The following is a 22,347-nucleotide window of genomic DNA, read 5'->3' as shown; positions in this document are numbered from 1 at the left end:
TTACAAATGTATTCTGACTCATAGCCTAATAGTAAATACATTTACTCTGATCGGGGTTAAATTGACTATGATCATGGTAAACACTGAAATGTTTTATTGTTACCCTAATACAGTGGCCTGAAACGCCTGTTTTGCAGTGATGTTTAATTCCTATCGGAATCCAGCCAGAGTGGGGATATCCAACAATTGTCATTTTTATTCACCCGCAACCTGCATTCAGAATGACTGCCAGGGGTAGTAAGATGAATAAAAGAGACTACCTAAACCATCTATACTGGAACAACCAGTGATGGGCGTAGTTCTGAGTGTTTTACTCAAAGTGAAAATGACACAATCACACTTAACTCTGGTAATTAACGACACCACTGAGTGTTAATTACACTCTTTGCAGAGTTAATTTATCTCTTTCAGTAAAATAATAGCAAATCTGCTGTAATGACTTTCTATTATTTCATGTGTATCAGAAGTGTGGGAAGAAAGCAAAATCAGTAAGTAGTCCGATTACTATAACTGCTATCAGTAAGTCAGACTACTATCTGTGAAATGTTTGAAAGGGCACTGGCCTAATGGTCCTACCAAGATACCCTTTGACCTGGGCCATTTGATCAACACAGTCCTGTTTCAGACTGACAGCAGCTAGTAGTTACTGAGTGTCTGTTGACAGTGTGAGAAGCACACAATGACTTTCTCAAAAAGCAGTTTTCCTGGTCTTAAGCACTGGAACCATGAACTGCACGGATGGACATAAACAGAGACACAGCCCAATGAAGCCGCAAAATAACAACGTAGGCCAAGGCGAAAAGAGACAATATGAGGCTGCACTTTAACATGCTCCAGTGTTTGCCCATGCATTCCAGCTTGGGACCACATGGTCGTCACAGTGTGAGTGAGTCTGACCAGAATTAGGTGTTCTGCAGGATGCAGCCACAGTCGCAAACACTGCAGCTAGAGCTGATTCTCTCTCTCAGATTTCTTCACTGCTTCCACAGCTGAGGTTTCTCTAACCCAGTGGTTCCCAAACTAGGGTTCATATGAAAATGGGGTTGTGGGAGAATTGACTAAATCCTGAAAAAAAATTATATACAGTATATACAGTACCAGTCAAATGTTTGGACACACCTACTCATTCAAGGGTTTGTCTTTATTCTTACTATTTTCTACATTGTAGAATAATAGTGAAGACATCAACACTATGAAATAACACATTTGGAATCATGTAGTAACCCAAAAAAGTGTTAAACAAATAAAAACATATTTTAGATTCTTCAAAGTAGCCACCCTTTAACTTGATGACTTTGCACACTCTTGGCATTCTCTCAACCAGCTTGAGGTCTCACCTGGAATGCTTTACCAACAGTCATGAAGGAGTTCTCACATATGCGGAGCACTTGTTGGCTGCTTTTCCTTTACTCTACGGTCCAACTCATCCCAAACCATCTCAATTGAGTTGAGGTCAGGTGATTGCGGAGGCCAGGTCATCTGATGCAGCACTCCATCACTCTCCTTCTTGGTTATATAGCCCTTACACAGCCTGGAGGTGTATTTTGGGTCATTGTCCTGTTGAAAAACTAATGATAGTCCCACTAAGAGCAAACCAGATGGGATGGCGTATCACTGCAGAATGCTGTGGTAGCCATGCTGGTTAAGTGTGCCTTGAATTCTAAATAAATCACAGACAGTGTCACTAGCCATGCACCCCCACACCATCACACCTCCTCCTCCATGCTTCATGGTAGGAACCACACATGCAGAGGTCATCCGTTCACCTACTCTGCGTCTCATAAAAATACACGGCGGTTGAAACCAAAAACCTAAAATTTGGACTCATCAGACCAAAGGACAGATTTCCACGGGTCTAATGTCCATTGCTAGTGTTTCTTGGCCCAAGCAAGTTTCTTCTTATAATTGGTGTCCTTTAGTAGTGGTTTCTTTGCAGAAATTCGACCATGAAGGCCTGATTCACGCAGTCTCCTCTGAACAGTCGATGTTGAGATGTACTTATCCTCTGCAGCAGAGGTAACTCTGGGTCTTCGTTTCCTGTGGCAATACTCATGAGAGCCAGTTTCATCATAGCGCTTGATGGTTTTTGCAACTGCACTTGAAGAAATGTTAAAAATTCTTGAAATTATCCAGATTGACTGACCTTCCTGTCTTAAAATAATGATGGACTGTTGTTTCTCTTTGCTTATTTGAGCTGTGCTTGCCATAATATTGACTTGGTCTTTTACCAAATAGGGATATCTTCTGTATGCCAACCCTACCTTGTCACAACACAATTGATTGGCTCAAACGCATTAAGAAGGAAAGAAATTAACAAGACTCACCTGTTAATTGAAATGCATTCCAGGTGATTACCTCATGAAGTTGGTTAAGAGAATGCCAAGAGCGTGTATAGCTGTCATCAAGGCAAAGGGTACTTTGAAGAATCTCAAATATAAAATATATTCTGATTTGTTTAACACTTTTTTGGTTACTACACGATTCCATATGTGCTATTTCATAGTTTTGAATTTGTCACGTTCTGACCATAGTTCTTGTGTGTTTTGCTTGTTTTAGTGTTGGTCAGGACGTGAGCTGGGTGGGCATTCTATGTTGTGTGTCTAGTTTGTCTGTTTCTATGTTTGGCCTAATATGGTTCTCAATCAGAGGCAGGTGTTTTGTGTTGTCTCTGATTGGGAATCATATATAGGTGGCTTGTTTTGTGTTGGGGTTTGTGGGTGGTTGTTTCCTGTCTCTGTGTTTTCTCTGCACCAGCTAGGACTGTATCGGTTTGCCACATTTTGTTATTTTTGTATTGTTGTAGTGTTCACAGTTCGTATTATTAAATATGTTGAGCACCAACTACGCTGTGTCTTGGTCCGATCCCTGCTACACCTCCTCTTCAGACGAAGAGGAGGAAGGCTGCCGTTACAGAACCAAACTCGGACCAAGCAGCGTAGTAACGGGCAGCAGCGACAGCAGCAGCAGCGGCCCAGTACACAGGACTCCTGGACATGGGAGGAAATTATGAACGGTAAAGGACCCTGGGCTAAGGTTGGAGAATATCGCCGCTCTCGTGAAGAGCTGGGGGCAGCTAAAGCCGAGGAGCGGTTGTATGAGGAGGAAACACGGCTGGCCAGGAAGCCCGAGAAGAAACCCCAAAAATTTATTGGGGGGGGGGGAGGCTAAAGGGGAGTGTGGCGAAGTCAGGTAGGAGACCTGCGCCAACTTCCCGGGCTTGCCGTGGAGAGCGAGAGTACGGGCAGACACCGTGTTGTGCGGAAAAGCGCACAACACGAAGAGGATGAAGAGGAGGAAGGCTGCCGTTACAGATGCCTTCACTATTATTCTACAATGTAGAAAATAGTACAAATAAAGAAAAACCCTGGAATGAGTAGGTGTGGTACTGTCTATACAAAAAAAAAAAATATTTTAATATCGTCTTTGTATCTCAAAATCATTGTAATGTGGTTAACCTTAAAAATCTAAATCTAAATTATTCAAATCTAAAAGATAAAATTCAACCAGAAAGCACCCTTAGATCATGGGAAAAGGCCGCACTTGACCGTTACACTTGAATCATTCCCACGGTGAATGTCTAGACCCGCTATGATATGAAACCGCACACTATTGCAGAGACTTTGATATTACTGGCCGCAAATGATACGGTGAAAACAATGTGTGGGGAGGCAGAGGCACAGAAACTCACATTAATACCTTTGTCAAATAACACTGTTAAACAAAGATTTTATGCTAATGCTAGCAACCAAGAGGAAACTGGCTAAACGACTCAAATACACTCCAGCTTAAGGCATCTGCATGCCTTAAAAAGAAAAAAGAAAAAGAAAGTGGAAATATACCCCCGGATAGTCGAGGGCGATGAGCTGCTAATAGCCATCTATGGTCAAACACGGAAGTAGGAAGACTCGGGAGGGAGAATAAAAGTATACACAGAGAGACACTTGGCTGGCGAAAAAATTGAAGTTGTGAGAATTGCCCTGGATCTACTAGATTTGATGTACCTAGCAACACATATAATAGTCGAACTACAGAGAAAGAAGATGCCCGCTACAGGTTCACAATGGGGGATGTAGGGGCATACGGCCGAGAAAGCTATGGTGGAGTGTTTCATGAGAGTCTTTTAGGTCCAAACTGCTGCAGAAGACCCTCGATTTACCCCCACCAGCTGTCCTGCCAGATACCACAAAGCCAAGTCCTTATGTTTTCCATGCATCACGTACCAAACAAACCAGCAGCAATATTTCTGGAGTAGCCTTTCCACCGGCATCTCCACTGTAGCCCTTGTTTCTTTTCCTTGCCTTGACAAACTTGTTGTGAACCCTACCCCACTTTTTCGAAGAAGTGGTTGGGTCGGACCCCAGTGTCTCCGATATCTCCCTCCAAGAATTGGCATTTACATGCTGGTTGTTATATAATGCATGGCTAGAATTGTAGTGGTGAAGGTACTTATGTACCTCATCGGTCCATCGATGCTCGAAGTTGTCGTTCACCATGTCGAGCAAAAACGACAAGAAGAAAAAACTTGAGTCACCCCTACAGTTGACCAATCACGGAATCGCTGAAGTTCAGCTGGCCTAAAGAAAAAAATGTGTGTGCCCGAACAGTCAACAAAGCCCTAGCCAAACACCAAAACTAACAAAAACGTCACAAAATGTTGTCATAATGTATGCACAAACTGTTCTGAACTGTTTCGGTTAGGAAGCATGCGGCCGCCTTTATGCTCTCCCAATTGGCATAAGCTGTGAGGGCCGAGATGCACATCTATTGACTTTGTTTGCTATACATGTCGTGGGATGCTATTTACGAGCTGTCATGTGACAAAATGCATTCATGGGTCACTACGGAGGAGTTTCGGTTCCTGACTCAAAGGGAATACCCTGCCGTCTCCCTCTGAGCATTAATGCCGCTTTCAAAACAACTGGGAACTCGGAACTGGGAACTCGTAAATCTCCGACTTGCGACTTCAAGACAACTGGGAACTTGGGAAAAAACGAGCTCCGACTGGAAAGAATCGGTCATCCAACTCGGAATTCCAACTCAGAACTCTGGCCTCTTTTTGGAGCTCCGACTTTCCAACCTGAAGATCACTGACGTCATGATTTGACTTCGAATTTCCCAGTTGTCTTGAGATCACCATTAATCTCATGGTACCCTTCGCCAGCTCATATCTGTGTGAAGCCGGATTCAGTGCTCTCGTCTGCATTAAAACCAAGTATCAATCCAGGTTGGATATGTCAGCAGAGATGAGATGTGCACTGTCAACCACCCCCCCTGACTTTGAGAACCTCCAACGTGACATGCATCAAGCACACCCATCTCATTAGTGGTGGTGAGATAAGATACATTATGTCAGACTAATTTACAATTGACTGTCAAATCCCCATATTAAAAGTATGTGATGGTGAGTTGAGAAGACAATCAGAAATACTGTTAGAATGTTTTTCAATTCACTGCCATAGCCCCAAATAAAAAAGTAAACATTGGCTGTTAATTACATAATTTATTTTACATTGTTGGGGTCACGAATATTATAAGATATCAAAATGGGGTCGTGTGCCAAAAAAGTTTGAGAACCCCTGTTCTAATCGCTCATTTGAGGAGCCACTTTTCACCATGCCCTGAGCCATTCACCGAATCTCAACTCCTGGACCATTTATGCCTTTGGAGCTCAGATGGGTTTTAATAAGGCATTGTGTGAATTGCTGTGTTATTAGTCATGTATGACAATTATGATGCCTGTATTTTGGATTCATATTGATATTTTTATAATACAAGCACACCTGCAAGGTTAGCACAGTCATATTTGTCAAGCGGTTACCTCCAGTCAGATCTGTGAATGTTCTTATTACAATGCTGAAATAAGGGGTTAAAATGTCGTAGCACTTCAGCTACAGGTCGGTAGCCTCTCACTCAGTGCTTGGAAACACAAAACAAGTTACTGTATATACATGAGTAGGACTTTCAAAATAAGTGACCAATATTGTTTTAAATGAGGGGTGACAGTGGTGTTCACTTGACCTGTCAATAAGACTTGCAAAAATGTCCCTGGGGTCTGATGCTCATGTCAATATAAATGTGTGTGTTCATTTTGGTTGAGACGTCCCATTCTACGGACCTTCTCTATGAGGGGGTAGGGGAGTCTTGCTCAACCTCTCCCAATCTCTGGCACTTGTTTTCAATTAGTCTTGCTGAAAAGCCAGGGATAAGTCAAGGGGGTTTTGTACTGAACTTGTAAAGCAGGACAGAGCTGGGGCTATGCATCAGCCACACGACAGGATGTCTCTAAGTTAGAAACACGTAAATCATGGATATGCCCAGTTGAGCTATATTCACGCCATGCATAGATAGCATCCTATGCAAAGCTGTGGGCTCTCAGGCACAAATCAAATGGATAACCTCATATTGCTACTGCTATGTCAAAATGCTCCGGAAATGTCAGTTGAAGCGTCCTAAGGTGTCCTGTGAATAGTTAGCATCTCCAAAGCTGTACTCCATCACAAACAAAGCTAACAACAGAAACCCAACAGCCATTCATGATTGTTACGTCCCTATTCATCTCATTAATGTACACAGGATACAATGGCTAGTGAAAATACTCATGGCCAAATGCACACAAACAGCGAAGAGGACACGGAAGAATCCCTAAACAGACCCTCCTCACACAAGAATAGGAAATCAGACAGGAGAACCATGGTAGTAGCAGAACTACTGGAAATCCCTTACTCATGGGAATTCCACTGTCAACAAGGAGGGATGTCAGGCTCATAGGGATTTCATTTCTATGGTCAGGCTTTTCTCTCTCCAAACAATACTCATTAAAGCAGATACCAATCCTTTATCAATGGATGAAAACGAGTTACTATGTGCATTTGTGAATTAAACCAAAACTTAATTTCTGAGTGAGACCTGCCACCTCGTATGTCAGTGCAGTGATTGAAATAATCAAGAGAACGGCAGGGAATCATGATTACTCAACAAGCTAGCTGGAGCATGCCCAGACAAGATGGCACGCTGATTTTATACCATCCTCATCACGATCTAAATCACTCAGAAACAATGTGACAACTCACAAGCCCCACAACCAATCCCATACTTGTGAAATATGTGTCGCAAGAGTGAAACCAGCATGGCATCTAATTATTTGATTACCTAATGACTGAATGAGTTCATTGGAATGCAAACTTATTTAATGTGGAATGGAATGCATGACAAATAATGTGTCAAAATTATGCATAAATCTAAGATTAAACCTTGATGAAAGCTACCCAGAGACCTTCCTGACAGGTCAAAATTTGACACAGCTGTTTAGTTAATATGAAAATATGACATTGAAACATCATGTATATTTGGTATTTATTTAGAATCCTTTTGTGTATACATAAACAGCTATGGCTAGATGAATGTACAGAACAGCATCATGTTTGACATACAGAGAATGGCCAACCAGGACCTATTCGAAGGCACCAATCCTAATGGAAATAGTTTGATTACATATGAAACACACACCACCCAGAACAAGGTTAACCGAGGGCCTTTTATGATGGAAACCTGGAGGTGACTCAAACACCATTACATTTTCATACTATTGTTTCATGGGTAAATTTGGTCTGGGGATTCAGTAATATACAGCTGAGACATTACACAACAACAACACTTCACTGAAGCTGCTCCAGGTGGTTCTCATTTCTGGAATTCAAAGCAGTCTTTAAAAGTCTGGAAGTCAGTAGGGACCAGGTCTCCGCAGGAGGCCCTTGCCATTCCACAGTCACAGGTCACTTCTCAGAGTCAGCTATCTGAGCCTCACAATCACTACCAGCTGACTGATATGTCGTCAGTCCTCCTGTGCCAAGCAGGGCCAGGCCGGACAGTCAGTGTACAGGAGCAGTTCTTCACAAATTAGCTCAATCAGTCCAGTCCAATCTTTGAACTTTGCACAGAACAGTATTAACAGCTTGCAACAAACGACTCGAATGGTAAGATGAATCATTACAACCCTTAAAGGCTCATGTTAAGGCATCTGGTTTGTGTTGTGAACTTGGAATCTGATCCATTTGTGGCAATCTTAAAGGGCACTAGTCCAGGAAGGCACTGGTTTGATATGGGCCACAGAACATGTACATGTGAGAAAAAAACAACATACTTACATGCATATTTACACACATTCTCCATGCAGTATGAAAAATGTCACAATATTAGAAGATACAGTATTTGTGGCTCATAGGGGCTAACAGGGGTGATCGTGATTGCAAAATAGCTGAACAGCGCTGGTATAATAGACATTTCCAACCTTGAGAATAAAGTAATCTATAATTAATCAATAAGGCACGAGGGGATGTGGTAAAGGGCCAATATTCCACGGCTAAGGGCTGTTCTGATGCACTATGCAACGCAGCGTGCCTGGATACAGCCTTAGCCGTGATATATTGGCCATATACCACAAACCCCCGAATTGCCTTATTGCTATTATAATCTGGTTACCAACATAATTAGAGCAGTACAAATAAATGTTTTGTCATACCCGTGGTATATGGTCTGATACATGACATCTTTCAGCCAAACAGCATTCATGGCTCAAACCACCCAGTTTATAATAGAAACTAAATTAGAAGGCCCTTCCAAATACCTTCAATTCATACCAAAGGAGCAATGTTACTGTTAAAACATTTATATATAAAAAAATAGAAAAGCCAGAATGGCATAGCTAAAAGCTGAATTTCTAATTTCCAAATTCAAAAATCTCTATGTCAAATTTTTGCAGTGATTGTTTGTGATCTAGTGGTATATGACTCTGGAACATCCAAGGAAAGCTTACACAATCAACAACATTTCTAACTCTCTGCACTCCATGTCACATAGGTGAAACATTCAACATATCAATCCCAAACTTCCACTGAAGTTCATATTACTCCTCCGACTAAGGTGCACTAATCTCCTCAGAGAACGGTCTCTTTCTTTCTAATGTGAATGTTTGCTACTCTCTCCTAATCTATTTTGTAAAATAACATTTTTTTTTAAAACATACAAAAAAATGTTTGTGAACATCAACCATGAGAAATATTAATGATTCAAAAACAGTCCTCTCCCATTCGTGGGGAGAGGGAGTCATGTCTTCGGAAGGGGGCTGGTGCACTCAGGCCATAGAGGGTTCTGGTATTGTGTGCAGCCCCTTCACTCAGCCCAGTGGTTTGTGGGAGTTTGTGGTGAGAGTGGTTGACATAGTCTGGGGGCCCCTGGGTTGGCCCCTCTCACACAGGCCCTGGGTAGCTGTAATGGTTGTTGTGCTCTGCATCTGCCATCTGCAGGCTGGGTTTGCGCTCCAGTTCCTCGCTCTCAGCCGTCTCTTGGCTGGAGCAGCGGGGAGGACGCTGCTTGAAGAAGTCTGATACGTGGCGCACCTGTAAGGAGAAGAGGGACATAGTGTGCGTCAGACAAAGTGAGAGGACCAAGGGCAGGGCTAGAAAGTATGATTGTATATGTCTGGTTGTGGAGGGCACCATGCAGCTGCTCCACATCTGACAGGAACACAGAGTTCGCTGCATAATCCCTCCAGCTCTCTAACCAGGCCAGAGACATCATAAAACATTGGGTCTGAGAGGGTTCCTAATTGCATACAGAAGTCTGAAATACGAATCGAGGCTTCGCTTTTCAATATGTATCCCCCACGTCTCCAAGACTTTCAAAAGGCGTTGCTGAAAGAGGTTCAATCAAAACAGGGAAGTCGGAACAATAAAAAGCCAGCAGGCAACACTCACGTTGAGGATGGCAATGAGAGCGCCTTGGAGGAAGCCCACCAGAACGTCGCTCCAGTGGTGCCTGTAATCAGACACGCGGGTGTAGCCCACGTACACCGCAAAGGCCACAAGGAAGAACTGGATTGTGGGTCTGAGAAGTCTTGCCCACTTAGCCCTCAGCCTCGCCTGGACGTACAACTAGAGAGAAAGAGGTTTTAGTTCTCTCATAAGTAGAGCTGTTTTGTAGACAATTTGCCTTTACTGCTGATTGAGGTCATTTGTGGTTTTTGTGTAGTAGTGAACCATCTTACCAAATAAGGCAATGTTATTTGACTGTAAACTGGCCCCAGTTACACTAAGCCTACCATCATGCCTCAATGAATGTCTCAAACACAGCATTTGTTAGTAAATGTTTCTTTCATGTAAACAGTGTGCAAGTCCATTCTTCAATTGGCTATGTAATATGAAAGCATGTTGTTTAGCTATTTCACAATGCTAACCATCACATCATCAGTACATGTAGACAAAAAAGGCAAGAATACATCAGTACATGTAGACAAAAAAAGGGCAAGAATGCATCTTTAAAGAGTTTGCCTTTTCATACTAAATCAACTCCCGAGCAAAAACAGATATGGTATGCTTAAAACCGCATAAAGCGTGAAAAGGTGTTGAATGTTGATCAAATTTATGCCTACGGACTGAAAACCCTTTTCACAGAAGAGGAGAGTTGCTGCCAGAATGTCTATCTGGCGCGCTCATTTCTCTGGGCTGCTACCAGGCTACTGCCGCAGTAGGTGTGTTAGTTGGCATCCATGCATGCCCCCCTACCACACATACACTCCATCTCAGAATTCAACACTGTAGGACACTTGTAGGGACATGGAGATATGAATCACGTATACTAGGGAACATCAAAGGGCCTGTGACATGACCAAATAAAGCAGAGGGAATGAATTACTAATTGCTTTGATTGGCATTGAGGGCCGGCCGTCTGCTCGAGGCGCCTGCCTGCTCTGTCTGTCCATAGACAAGGCCCAGCACACTTGAACTGGATTACTAGAACACGGGCCTTCATCTCCAGTCAATAACAGTCCAATCCAGCAGGGCATTAGCCTTTGTGTCCAAATTCCTCAGCTGAACTTCTGACTTGCCCTTATATGTGCACAATCCCTCTCTGTCTATCCTGTCCTATTCTGCATTTCATATTTTCCACATTAATCCTGTTTCAAATGGAGAGATATTGCATCAATTGACTCCCTTTGAGACGGCTGAATATGAGAGTGTGTGTGTAGTTTACTCACTGCTAGAAACAGCATACAGTACATCCCAAAGGAGGAGTGGCCGGAGTAGAAGGACAGCCTGGAAAATAGAGCGAAAACAAATATGCTGTTAAAACCTTTTTCTGTCATGGCTGTGTGAAGGCTACAGTGGATGTATTCTGTGTGTTTCTACCATAGCATAAAGCAGTGGTCACCAACCCTGGTTCTAGTCCTGCAGCGTATGCAGGCATTGGTTCCAGTACAGCACTAACCACTGGCATTGAGCAATGTACACATCAACAATATTTCCCTGACACCCTCTACTTCAGTAACTACCTGGACTCAGTGACGTCCCGAGGAATGCCGGTGCAGTTGATCTCCAGCATGTAGCCTTTGCAGACCTTGGGGTTGCAGACGGCCATGAAGTTGGGCCGAGGGCGTCCGATGGAGAACTTGGCCAGGTCCGTCAGTGATTGGCTGACAGCTGCCCCGAACAGGAAGGTACCCAGCACCTTGTAGAGTGCCGCCACGTACCCGTTGAACTCAGAGTTAGAGTGGATCCTCTTACTGTAGACGAGGTAGGCCTCTCCTGATGATATCTATTGGAAGAGAGAAAGAGGCTTAAATTACATCCAACACTCCAATATGACAGCTAATATCTGGTCCACTGGCTGCTCATAGAAACGGCTGTTTGTGAGACTGGTCTGGGAATCAGTGTAGTCAGATGTTATTTAGCTCACCTAGGTGTCAGCAAGGAAAGTATAGGGAGGGACTCACAATGATGACAGTGCAGGAGATGGTGACTGCAGCCAGCAAGCCGTGGGTGATGGTGTCAGGTTTGAGGGGGTACCTGATGTCCTCATCGTCACAGTACACACCCCTCAGGTAGGGCCGGAACACAACAGTCATGATGAGGAAGGGCAGAGCGGCTATGAGAAGAGAAAAACGACAGACAACTCGTTAATTCACTTCAACAGAGAATTTTATAACTGTTCGCAACACTGATATGCTCCCATTGATGACATCATTTCATACACTTTTTTCCTTTCAGGACCTGAACCAGCAGGATGTGAATTTTATTTATTTATTTCATTAATTCACTTCAACTACCAACATTGATTATTCCTATAATAAAGGGTGATAAAGTACACCGGGAATGATTGATGATAATGCTGTTGATCCAAGCTAACATACAAAGATTTTATGGGAGCATTCCATCTGTGAAATAACAGATATTTTCAATTTCCAGAAACCCAGACATTACATCACTATTCAATCTGGGAGGTTAAATGTTTCTTCAAGGTTTTCTGAGTAGATTTTTTCCTCCTTTCCTGAAGACCTTTTTCAGTGGAACAATGCTGTCCTGAAAATATACTACATTCATAGCCCAGAAAGGCACCGCATACCAAAGCAGAGCTCAGCACACATTGACGTAGGTTGTGAAATGTCATAGTACATCCGCACAGTAAGGGATTAAAAAACAAACAGTAGACTCAGATGTACACACACCTCCCTCCCCAGTGCACCTCCTTAGAAAACTGACTGATGTGGTGGTGTGCACAAACAAATATATCCGCTCAAGTTTACTGAGTGGATAGAAAATAGCCTTGAGACGTTCGGAAACGTCTCCAAAACCACACACTCTGGACATGTCTGATGTGTGATGCAAAGCCACAAACACACCATGAGGAAGGCATTACACGTTCGTTACTTCAGTTCCTGTTGATAAACTTAATGAATAATGCTCTTCCTAGTCTGCAAATTAAAACAGATATGTGAAAAAGACCTCATTGGCACAACTGTTAGGAATGTATTTTTTCTCTTCTCCTACAAGCCTGGAGCTCTTTTGTGTAAAACCAGGAGTGGAACAAAGAGTGGAACTCTCCCCACCCTGAAACCCTCCAGTCAGCTCCCCTACCCAGTATGGCAGACAGCCTTGAGTGTATAGAAATGCCATGAGTCTGCATACTAAATGAAAGAAAAATACTACATACACTGAAAAATGTAGTTTCAAAAGTATACATTTCTCATTCACTCCCACCCCTCCTCCCTTCTGAAGCACATCTGTTAATGACATAGTTCCAGGACAGTTTCCAGGACAGTTTCCAGGCAGAGTAACAGATAGAGCCAGGAGAACAATGCCACACTGAGAAGCTAACTGATGAAAATAATAATGTTGGATCTTAGACAGTGCTAGTAAAGCTGAGGCTCTAAACCGGCAGGGTTTCTCTGCTCTCTGAAGACATCTGTCTAGCTTATGGGTGTACAACTCCAGTCTAAGCATTGCAGTCCTTTTCATTTGTCCCTGGCAGGCTGGCAATCATAGATTGGTTTGCCGCCAAGAAGTCAACACATTTGCACCACAGGGAATGTTCTGGACAAACTACATTTAAGGTGGTGAGGACACATTCACTAGGACAAGGAATAAGCTTAGAGAAGAACAAGGTATATCTATCTACCTATATCTACGTAATTTGTGGTCTGGTTGACATGATTTCTACCTCACATGAGATGAGGAACGGCAATGTTTGGTTACATTTGCATGGCTATGCGGAAAATGTGCCTACTAACTAACTGACACCCTCCTTCTCTAAACAAAGAGAGCCATTGGATGTGTGGAGAATGCCAAGGACAAACAGTGAATACTAGAGCCTTTGTGTTCCTCAGAGAATGAACAAATGGCTACAGGATAAAGACGTATCAGTGTACACTGTGTCATACCGTCTAACCTTGCTAATAGGTTTCAGACACGACAAAACGCACAATGAGACAGACATTGGAGAGAGAAATCTCAACTAGAGATAGAAGATGAGATTCATAAAAGCTACAGTCCCTTCAGAGATTTTTTCCACATTTTGTTGTGTTACAGCCTGAGAATTGATTAAATTGAGATTGTGTTACTGATCTTCACACAATACACCATAATGTCAAGGTAGAATTGTTTTTAGAAATGTTTACAAATGAATAAAATTGAAAAGCTGAAATGTCTCGAGTCAATAAGCATTCAAATCAAACTTTATTTGCCACATGCGACGAATACAACAAGTGTAGACTTTACCGTGAAATGCTTACTTACAAGCCCTTAACCAACAGGTCAGTTCAAGAAGAAGAAAATATTTACCAAGTAGGCTAAAATAAAAAGTAACACAATAAGAATAACGAGGCTATATACAGGGGCACCAGTACCGAGTCAGTGTGCAGGTATTCAAGTACTCAACCCTTTTGTTATGGCAAGCCTAAAGTTCAGGAGTAATAATATACTTATCAAGTCACATAATAGTTGCATGGACTCCCTCTGTGTGCAATAATAGTGTTTAACATCATTTTAAAATGACTAACCCATCTCTGTACCCCACACACACACAATTATCTGTAAGGTCCCTCAGTCGAGCAGTACATTTCAAGCACAGATTCGACCACAAAGACCAGGGAGGTTTTCCAATGCCTCGCAAAGGGCACCTATTGGTAGATGGGTAAAAAAAGCAGATAGTGAATCTCCCTTTGAGCATGGTACAGTTAATAATTACACTTTGGATGGTATATCAATATAACCAGTCACTACAAAGATACAGGCGTCCTTCCTAACTCAGTTGCAGTAGAGGAAGGAAATCGCTCAGGGATTTCACCATGAAGTCAATGGGGACTTTAAAACAGTTACAGAGTTTAATGGCTGTGATAGGAGAAAACTGAGGAGAAAACTGAGGATGGATCAACAACAACATTGTAGTTACTCCACAATACTAACATAATTAATTCCGCTTTGTAACAACAAAATGTGGAAAAAGTCAAAGGGTGAGAATAGTTTATCTACAAAAAGGGTCCGTTGCGTTGCTAGCCTTCTGATATTAGTTCAAGAGGAATTTATGTTTATTACATGTAAATGCTAGCACCCACCATTATGAGCACCACAGACGGTGTCACCACCAAACAGGTGCCACTTAACTGGCTGATATTCCATATAGGAACCAAGTGGCAATGCTTTGTTCCCAACTAGCACCAACCATTAGCGTGTGTGTCAACACCAGCAGCTGTAGCCCACCTGCCAGCCACTCCATGTTTCCCACCAGTACAGGGCTGTTGTGGCAGTGTTTACACAGTGGAAGAAGGCCTTATGAGGGAATAGAACCACAGAATAAGTCTCAATGCCCCCAGGCCCTCAGCACCTTCATCCTGTCTGGTGGTGCCATAAGACAATGTGGCCATCCATAACATCCTGAGGGGATGCAGGGACATTGTGGGACAAGTGTGATGAGGCAATTCATTGGCCCCAAATCCTGCCTCCAGCGGGCATGGGCAAAGTCAGACAGAATCACACCAGAATGTCAAGGAACAAATGTCTCCAGCTTCCTTTTCCAAGTCCACACAGTGCTGGAAGCGAATCACAGAAAGAGTGAAGGACAAGAGGCTTTAGTGTTTCTTAGCTATTGTGACTATTCCTCCATCTCCCCAGATCCAGTGTCCACGATAACATGTGTTTGGTTTCTGGTTTCTGAATATTTTGCCATTGTTTTGTTCCAAACATCTGAGCTGAGTGTAACTTAATCAGGATAGGCTGATGAGCTCTCTGGAGGACACTAACTATCGTCACCATTTCACTTCTGAGTTCATCATAAAAGTCACTTTGAACAACACTTTGAACTACAACATACTCTTGATCTTTCATAATGTAACTTGCTTTGGATTGACACCAGCTGTCAAATTCTCTAATATATTCAGTAAAACAATATTTACCGGGAATATACATGGCCATAAATGTCTAATAAAAAGGGCTACTGAGGGCTACTGTGTGCAAGGCTGTCATTACTGTACAGTGGGAAATGTTTTAGACAGAATGACATGAAATCTGTCTCCACACACACACAGCCATTAAATACAAAATCCTATTTAGTAGGAATGTTCACATTTTGCAGGCAATCGAAAACAGAATAGAAATGCTGGAAAACTCCAGGCTTATTGATGCATGTATCTGGTTTGCATAGCCCATATGAGGAAACTTAGAATACATACAGCAAGTACTGTGAGCCTGAACACTGGTCTGGACCTCCAGCATGGTGGAAGTCATGTTAGAATGGTTTGTTTGTGCTTGATGCTGTGTAACAAAATCCGTGCTGCAATTGCAATCCTTTTAAGACAATCTTACAGAGTAGTCGGTCAGGACCATTAGTAGTGGCTAAGTAAGATAAAAATGTGATGCAAATTATGAAAGAAAATGTAAGTTGAAATACTGGTTCCTATAAGCTGATAGATGGAGGGAATGTCAAAGATGGAGGGAATGTAATTTTAAAATGGAAAAAGTAACAAGTTTCAGGGCAGAGCACAATAACACATAGGAGGGGAGAGAGGCAGGGTTGAATCTGAAACAAGTAAACATAACTCAAATATTTGTACAAAACTCTTCCATTAATATCAATGCATGAAAGTTGCATATAGTCTATCTCAAGTTTGGATCTAGCACTTCATTCGATATAGAGGCAACCATAATTTCCTTCACGCTGCCATTAGAGTAGACTGGGTATAAATCCCTGAATGCTTTGCCATGGTGTACGGGGTAGGCAGTGCAGCTGGCTTAAAACGACCCCGTCTAGGCTTCTTAGGTTGTGTACATCTTTATATTCTGTACTCATAACCCTGCATTTATACTGCAGATATCACTTTTAACAGATGAGACAAATCTAAAATTCAATATGAATATCTAGTCTGGTGTTGTGAAGTAGGGATGTCTAACAAACCTCTACAGAGGATATGAGACTTCCAAGCCTCTGAGCCCCAAAACATGCACACAGACAGACAAAAAGAAACACAGCCACACTGACAGGCAAAAACAGAAAAATAGGTCTCCAGGATACCACAAGAACATTTCACCGCCCAAACTGACAGTGCTCAAGAACGGCATCTTTACAGGAGGAAAGAAGGAAACTATGTCTTTTAACCGACCAAATGAAAGTCCTCACGGGAAAAGATAGAATAATAGAGGAAAGCAGGTTTGAAGGAGAGTGTATTCGCTCCATGATGACCATGAAAACACCTGACTCTACAGTTGGAGGAAATGAGGCCCTGCTGGGAATGCTGCCTGTGAAAGATCTCCTATTTGAGCCCATACTTAGGCCTTTTGAAGTCACAGGAAGCAGGAGTTCACATTTCCTGCTTCAGATGAAGGAATCCCATTTGAATAGCTTTTAGTCACACTTTGAGAAGCTAATGCTCCTTTTTCTCCTCTACCTTCATAATCATCTTCAATGCTTCTTAAAATGGGGTCTTGGGGAACAGAAATACAAGAGAGAGGGAAGGCAAATTACTCTTGAAGACAAGTGAGGGTTTAGACACAAACACATGGAACAAAAGCTTAAGTTAAAGCTATCCAGCACCTGCTCAATGCCATTGGATATGCATAAGCGATAGAGAGGGCTTAAGCTACCTGGCCTCTCTGAGCTGAGCAACAGAAATGAATTCTATTCCATCACACCACTAATTTCTCTCCTCCTTTGTGCCCCTCATTCTCTTATTTAGTCTCTCCATCTCATTCACTCTCGGTCATTCCTTCAATCCAAGTGTCCTCCCACACTCTCACACTCTGTAAATATAGAGGTCTGAATGGAGCCAGGCTTTTTTTAGACAGCTGATTACATGGGATGATTTTGGCCACAATCTTACTGGAAGCTAAGAGCCACTGAAATTCGTCACATCCTCTCTCTCTCTGCACAGTGGAGGGCAGGATTGGGGTCAATGCCCTTTCAATTCAGGAAGGGAATACAATTTCCAGCAAAAGAACCGAAGAGTCTTCATTGAAAATACATGGCTCTTTTTCAAATCTTGCATTGGAATTTAAATGTAAATTCATGCCACTGAGTGAACTAATGGAGGGGTCAGAGCCTGGACTCAAACACCTGGATCATTGTACTGCCCAACTCATCTGGACCACTGATTTAATTAGAAAAGCATTCTCCACCTGATACTTCACTGACACTGCACTATAGACCAGGCCTGTCCCTGCCTTTTACTCTGTGGAACCTGTACTGCTTTATGGACAGCCGGCCAAAATGATTAAAACATCCAGTCTGGGATTTCACTGTCCTTTGTGCCGATTATTTTTGACCTGACTGGTTCAGACTGGAGACAATGCTTTCCAACAGGGTCACAGCTGGGCCATGTGCTAGAACGCTCTCTGCTTTATTGGGATTGGATGGTCTGTCTTTCCACACTGCGAGGGTCATCTTGTGACTCTTTCTCCAGCGACTCTTCTCTGTCTCTCATTCAGTGCCTCTACTCTCTTTCTCCTTCCTCCAGTGCATCTCTATTCCCTTTCCTCTTCATGCCAATACTCTATTTCTCTGTCTATTTTCTCTCTCTTTCACCCACTGTTTAGTGTGTGGACCAGGGTCCTTCTCCCAGCACCACAGTCGACCTTGGCTAGACTGACTAATGTGGAAGGTATGTGCTGGGCGTAAAACCTAATTCACACGAGGAATGCCCAACTTCCCCTGTCAGTCACACTAAATCCTGCTACCCTTTGCATTCTGATCCCACTGTTTCTCTCTCGCTCTCCTCATCATTTACGCATTCTGAGCACCAAGTAGTGCGGATGGAGGGTAGTTAAATCTGGTCTGGGAAATAGTCTGAGTTTTGTTAGATCAAACAAATAGACCAGGCCACACATATTTTGATTATACATTTGGGAGCTAGATATATTAGTACAGTAGGCTCATGGTATAAAAAAACATGAAATCCCTTAAATGTAGATGCTGTTTATATGGTCATATGTTGTGAAATCTATGTTCCAATACTTCACCACACAAACCCATCTAAGGGTGTTTGTCCACCTCTTCTACTCTTTATTGAAATGTCTTCAGTTCCCATAACATTACTGCCTTGGGATAACCATTTCCTGTGCTGTCATCTGTGCATTTCTCATTGAGTGGAAACAGTTTGAGAACTCATGACAATACCTTTTCACAACCCAACTGGATGAGAATCCTGAATCCCCAGAGACAAGCTACATAGTTTCCTTCACAAGCCTCTTTCAAACACTTGAAACTTCAGGGCAGTCAGGTCAAAGAACATGGGAACATTTTATTGAGTCAAATCTTATTTAACATGAAGAGAAAAGCTTGCTTGCAGATGGCACTATGATGAAATGCCATAAAGTTCCCCTTGTGGCATTCATCAAAGGAGAAGGCACACTGAGTCATTCACTGATAGCACAGCATTTCCTTTGCTGTCCTGCACTCACTTCCTTGGTACTGCCAAGGATACTATGCTTAACAATGCTGTGCCTTTGAGTATGAGAGAAAAAAAAAACACAGCAAATCTCCCCAAGTCCCATGGTAAACCAGATGATTCCTCCTCGTTTCTCCTCAGTAACCGTGCCAAGCCCCTGGGGGTCCAGTAGTATGGATGTGGAGACCTAACACAACTCTGAGTCATACACTCACTCATATCCTCTGTCCTCTCAGCTGTCTCTGTGTTTGATTAGTGTACAACAGGGGAATAAAAATCACAGCAGAAGAAAAGCATCACCCTCTGGAGAGTGTGTGTGGTGAGTGTAACCTCTGCCTTGCTGGGGAGGCCATTTAGTCATCATACGTTGCTCAGAATACACTTTATTCATTAGAAACAGCACACAGCGATTCATATGGCCTGAAACGGAGTGCATAGAGTACAGCTATAAATGTAGACCATGCTATTCTCCTCTGCTGGCCTCTTTGTAGTGCTACCTATGAAAACTTCAGACAGGGAGAAGTTAAACCCAGCCCTTCCTCTGTGCAATAACCCAACACCCACTGTCTATTTGTGCTGAGTGTAGGTTTACACAGACAGAAGAGAGGGAGAGAAAGAGGGAGAGGGTGAGAGTGGTGGGAGTGAGGAGCCTATATTAAATGTCAAACTCAAGCTTAAACTAGGGCAGATATTTGAGTATCGCCCAAAACAGGTAACTATAGATGACTTACTAGCCGCTGAGGCCATCTAAGACATAGACAGAGAAAGAAATCTCTCTGAAGCATAGCGTCTTGTTTTAGGAACATCTAATCCCACAGTGAAATCCTGGCATGGGTGTTCCCTGGTTGTAAAGCAGGGGGCTTGTGAGGCCTCCAACTAGTGACTTTGAACCTGCCTCTTTGTCATTACTAATCACACACCTCACCTACCTTAAAGGTCCAATGCAGCTGTTTTTATCTCAATATAAAATCATTTTTTGGTAACAATAAATTACCTTTCTGTGATTTTTTGTTGACAATTTTAATTGAAAACAAAGAAAAATGCTTCTCAGCAAAGAGCAATTTCTCAAACACTAATTTTGACAGGACTGCCTGGGAGTGGTCTGAGTATGGAGGGGAAAACTGAAATATAGCTGTTATTGGCAGAGAGGTTTGGAACTCTTTCTTTCTGGTCTAAACAGGCTGAAATTTCAAGCGGCCTTTTCAAACAGCGCTTACACTTTATCATTTTTTAACAGTATTATTCCAACCTCAGTGTGGATACATATAAAACACAGGAAATCACATTTTTGACTGCACTGGGCCTTTAAGAACACATCAGCTGTTGATAGTTTGACCTGGGCTAGGCACTGGGCCTTTAAGAACACATCAGCTGTTGATAGTTTGACCTGGGCTAGGCGCTGGGCCTTTAAGAACACATCAGCTGTTGATAGTTTGACCTGGGCTAGGCACTGGGCCTTTAAGAACACAGCAGCTGTTGATAGTTTGACCTGGGCTAGGCACTGGGCCTTTAAGAACACAGCAGCTGTTGATAGTTTGACCTGGGCTAGGCACTGGGCCTTTAAGAACACAGCAGCTGTTGATAGTTTGACCTGGGCTAGGCACTGGGCATGATAAGCAATTACCCGCTTTATTGCTCTGTGATTACATCTAGCTTAGTGTAATGTCATTTAAATGTAATAATAGCCTACATTTATTAACAAATGATTCATTGAAAACCTTCGTTTTTTGGGGTGAATTTTTGTTTCATAATCTTAAAACACTCGTCATTGGCCGAAATTGAACACTGAAGGTTCCAGAGTATTCCAAAAATGTAAGTACCCCTACCCCACTACATTGACCAATTAGCAAGTGCTGACATGGAGAACTGGAAAGATAATGATTTGTGACTTGAATTGAGTTCCAGTTTTCCCACTCTACTTTTAATTGAACTGTGTTGTCATGGTAACTCAACCTAAACCCTAGGCATTAGCAGCAGGCTCTTTTTAACCCCAGGGCCAGCTGTAGAGAACCCAGCCTGAGTCCTGGTCTGAGAGCACACCTGCAGAGAGACCATGCAGAGAGCTAACCCTGGGGAATGGATAGCACCTCTTTGCGGTTCTGGCTTGTTACCATTCATTCACACTTCACAGTAACCTTCTAATAATTAAACTACAGACCACACCACTGCACACTCCCTTTATATCAACTTCCCCACGCCATTGTAGTGATTCAGTTTATTCTTAACTCTAACAATTTATGTCCTACGGGAAAGCCAGCAAAAACATTGTCATCATAGTATTGCTATGGAATTGGGCAGTGGAAAGACATTTTTGTGGTGGAACTACGGCCACACCATAACTGGTGTGTTCCATGCTTAAAATCTATTTTGTTAGGATCAGGAGCATGGATTTGACTTACTTCTCCTTTCTTTGGAGGGTGCATGGGGTGAGGTGGGTCATCTAAATTTGACCTAGAGATTTTAAGCCAAGGCTTGTGACATGGTGGGCTTTAGGAGGATTGGTGAGCCAGCGAGACTCTCTCTATGTAGCAGTCGGTCTGATGTTCTCACTCCTGGAAAAATCCCATGGTGGGATGGATCATATCCTGAAAGCCTGGGGATGCTGCTCTGGAGCAGGTCCCAAACAGCATTAGCCATTCTTCGCGAGAACGTGGAAGTAATCACACAATCCAGACATTAAAATGGAATTCAACAATATAAAAAACATGTATTGAAAATGAATACATTTTGGCCAAGTTGGCCAAGTTTATTGTAAGAATGCATCAACGGTTCGTATTTCCCGCAACTTTCTGAAGAGCCAATGAGAATTCCCTGTCTGTGTGGTGAGCCCGTCTACCACTTTGCGTAGCCGTTAGCGATGATGCTAATGAAAAGTATTCTGGTAGATGGAAAGGCTTTCCTAAAAACCTTCTCAATTAAATGTTAACTACAAAGGTCCCGTGTGGCTCAGTTGGTAGAGCATGGCGCTTGCAACGCCAGGGTTGTGGGTTCATTCCCCACGGTGGGACCAGGATGAATATGTATGAACTTTCCAATTTGTAAGTCGCTCTGGATAAGAGCGTCTGCTAAATGACTTAAATGTAAATGTAAAGTAGCCTATGCTTACTGGCAGAATGATATCATGATTATTTGCTTCAATCTAG

General features: G+C 42.7%; 1 protein-coding gene across 3 annotated transcripts in view; it reads right to left on the bottom strand.

The window, feature by feature from the left end:
• Nucleotides 1-7,336: 7,336 nt before the first annotated feature.
• Nucleotides 7,337-22,347, bottom strand: part of LOC139541045 (phospholipid phosphatase 2-like) — a 31,802-nt gene continuing 16,791 nt past the window's right edge. For all 3 annotated transcript variants that reach the window (XM_071345214.1, XM_071345215.1, XM_071345213.1), the window contains 5 exons: nt 11,768-11,919; nt 11,327-11,589; nt 11,033-11,090; nt 9,753-9,929; nt 7,337-9,395 (listed from right to left, as the gene is read on the bottom strand). In XM_071345214.1, coding sequence (XP_071201315.1) covers nt 9,246-9,395; nt 9,753-9,929; nt 11,033-11,090; nt 11,327-11,589; nt 11,768-11,899 — 780 coding nt within the window. In that variant the 5' untranslated portion in view covers nt 11,900-11,919 and the 3' untranslated portion in view covers nt 7,337-9,245. The remainder of the gene's footprint in view (nt 9,396-9,752; nt 9,930-11,032; nt 11,091-11,326; nt 11,590-11,767; nt 11,920-22,347) is intronic.

This window comes from Salvelinus alpinus, chromosome 16 (assembly GCF_045679555.1).
Source record: "Salvelinus alpinus chromosome 16, SLU_Salpinus.1, whole genome shotgun sequence".
NCBI classification, from domain to species: domain Eukaryota; kingdom Metazoa; phylum Chordata; class Actinopteri; order Salmoniformes; family Salmonidae; genus Salvelinus; species Salvelinus alpinus.
Note: the sequence above shows the minus strand (reverse complement) of the source record. Positions and strands in the feature narration are given on the sequence as shown.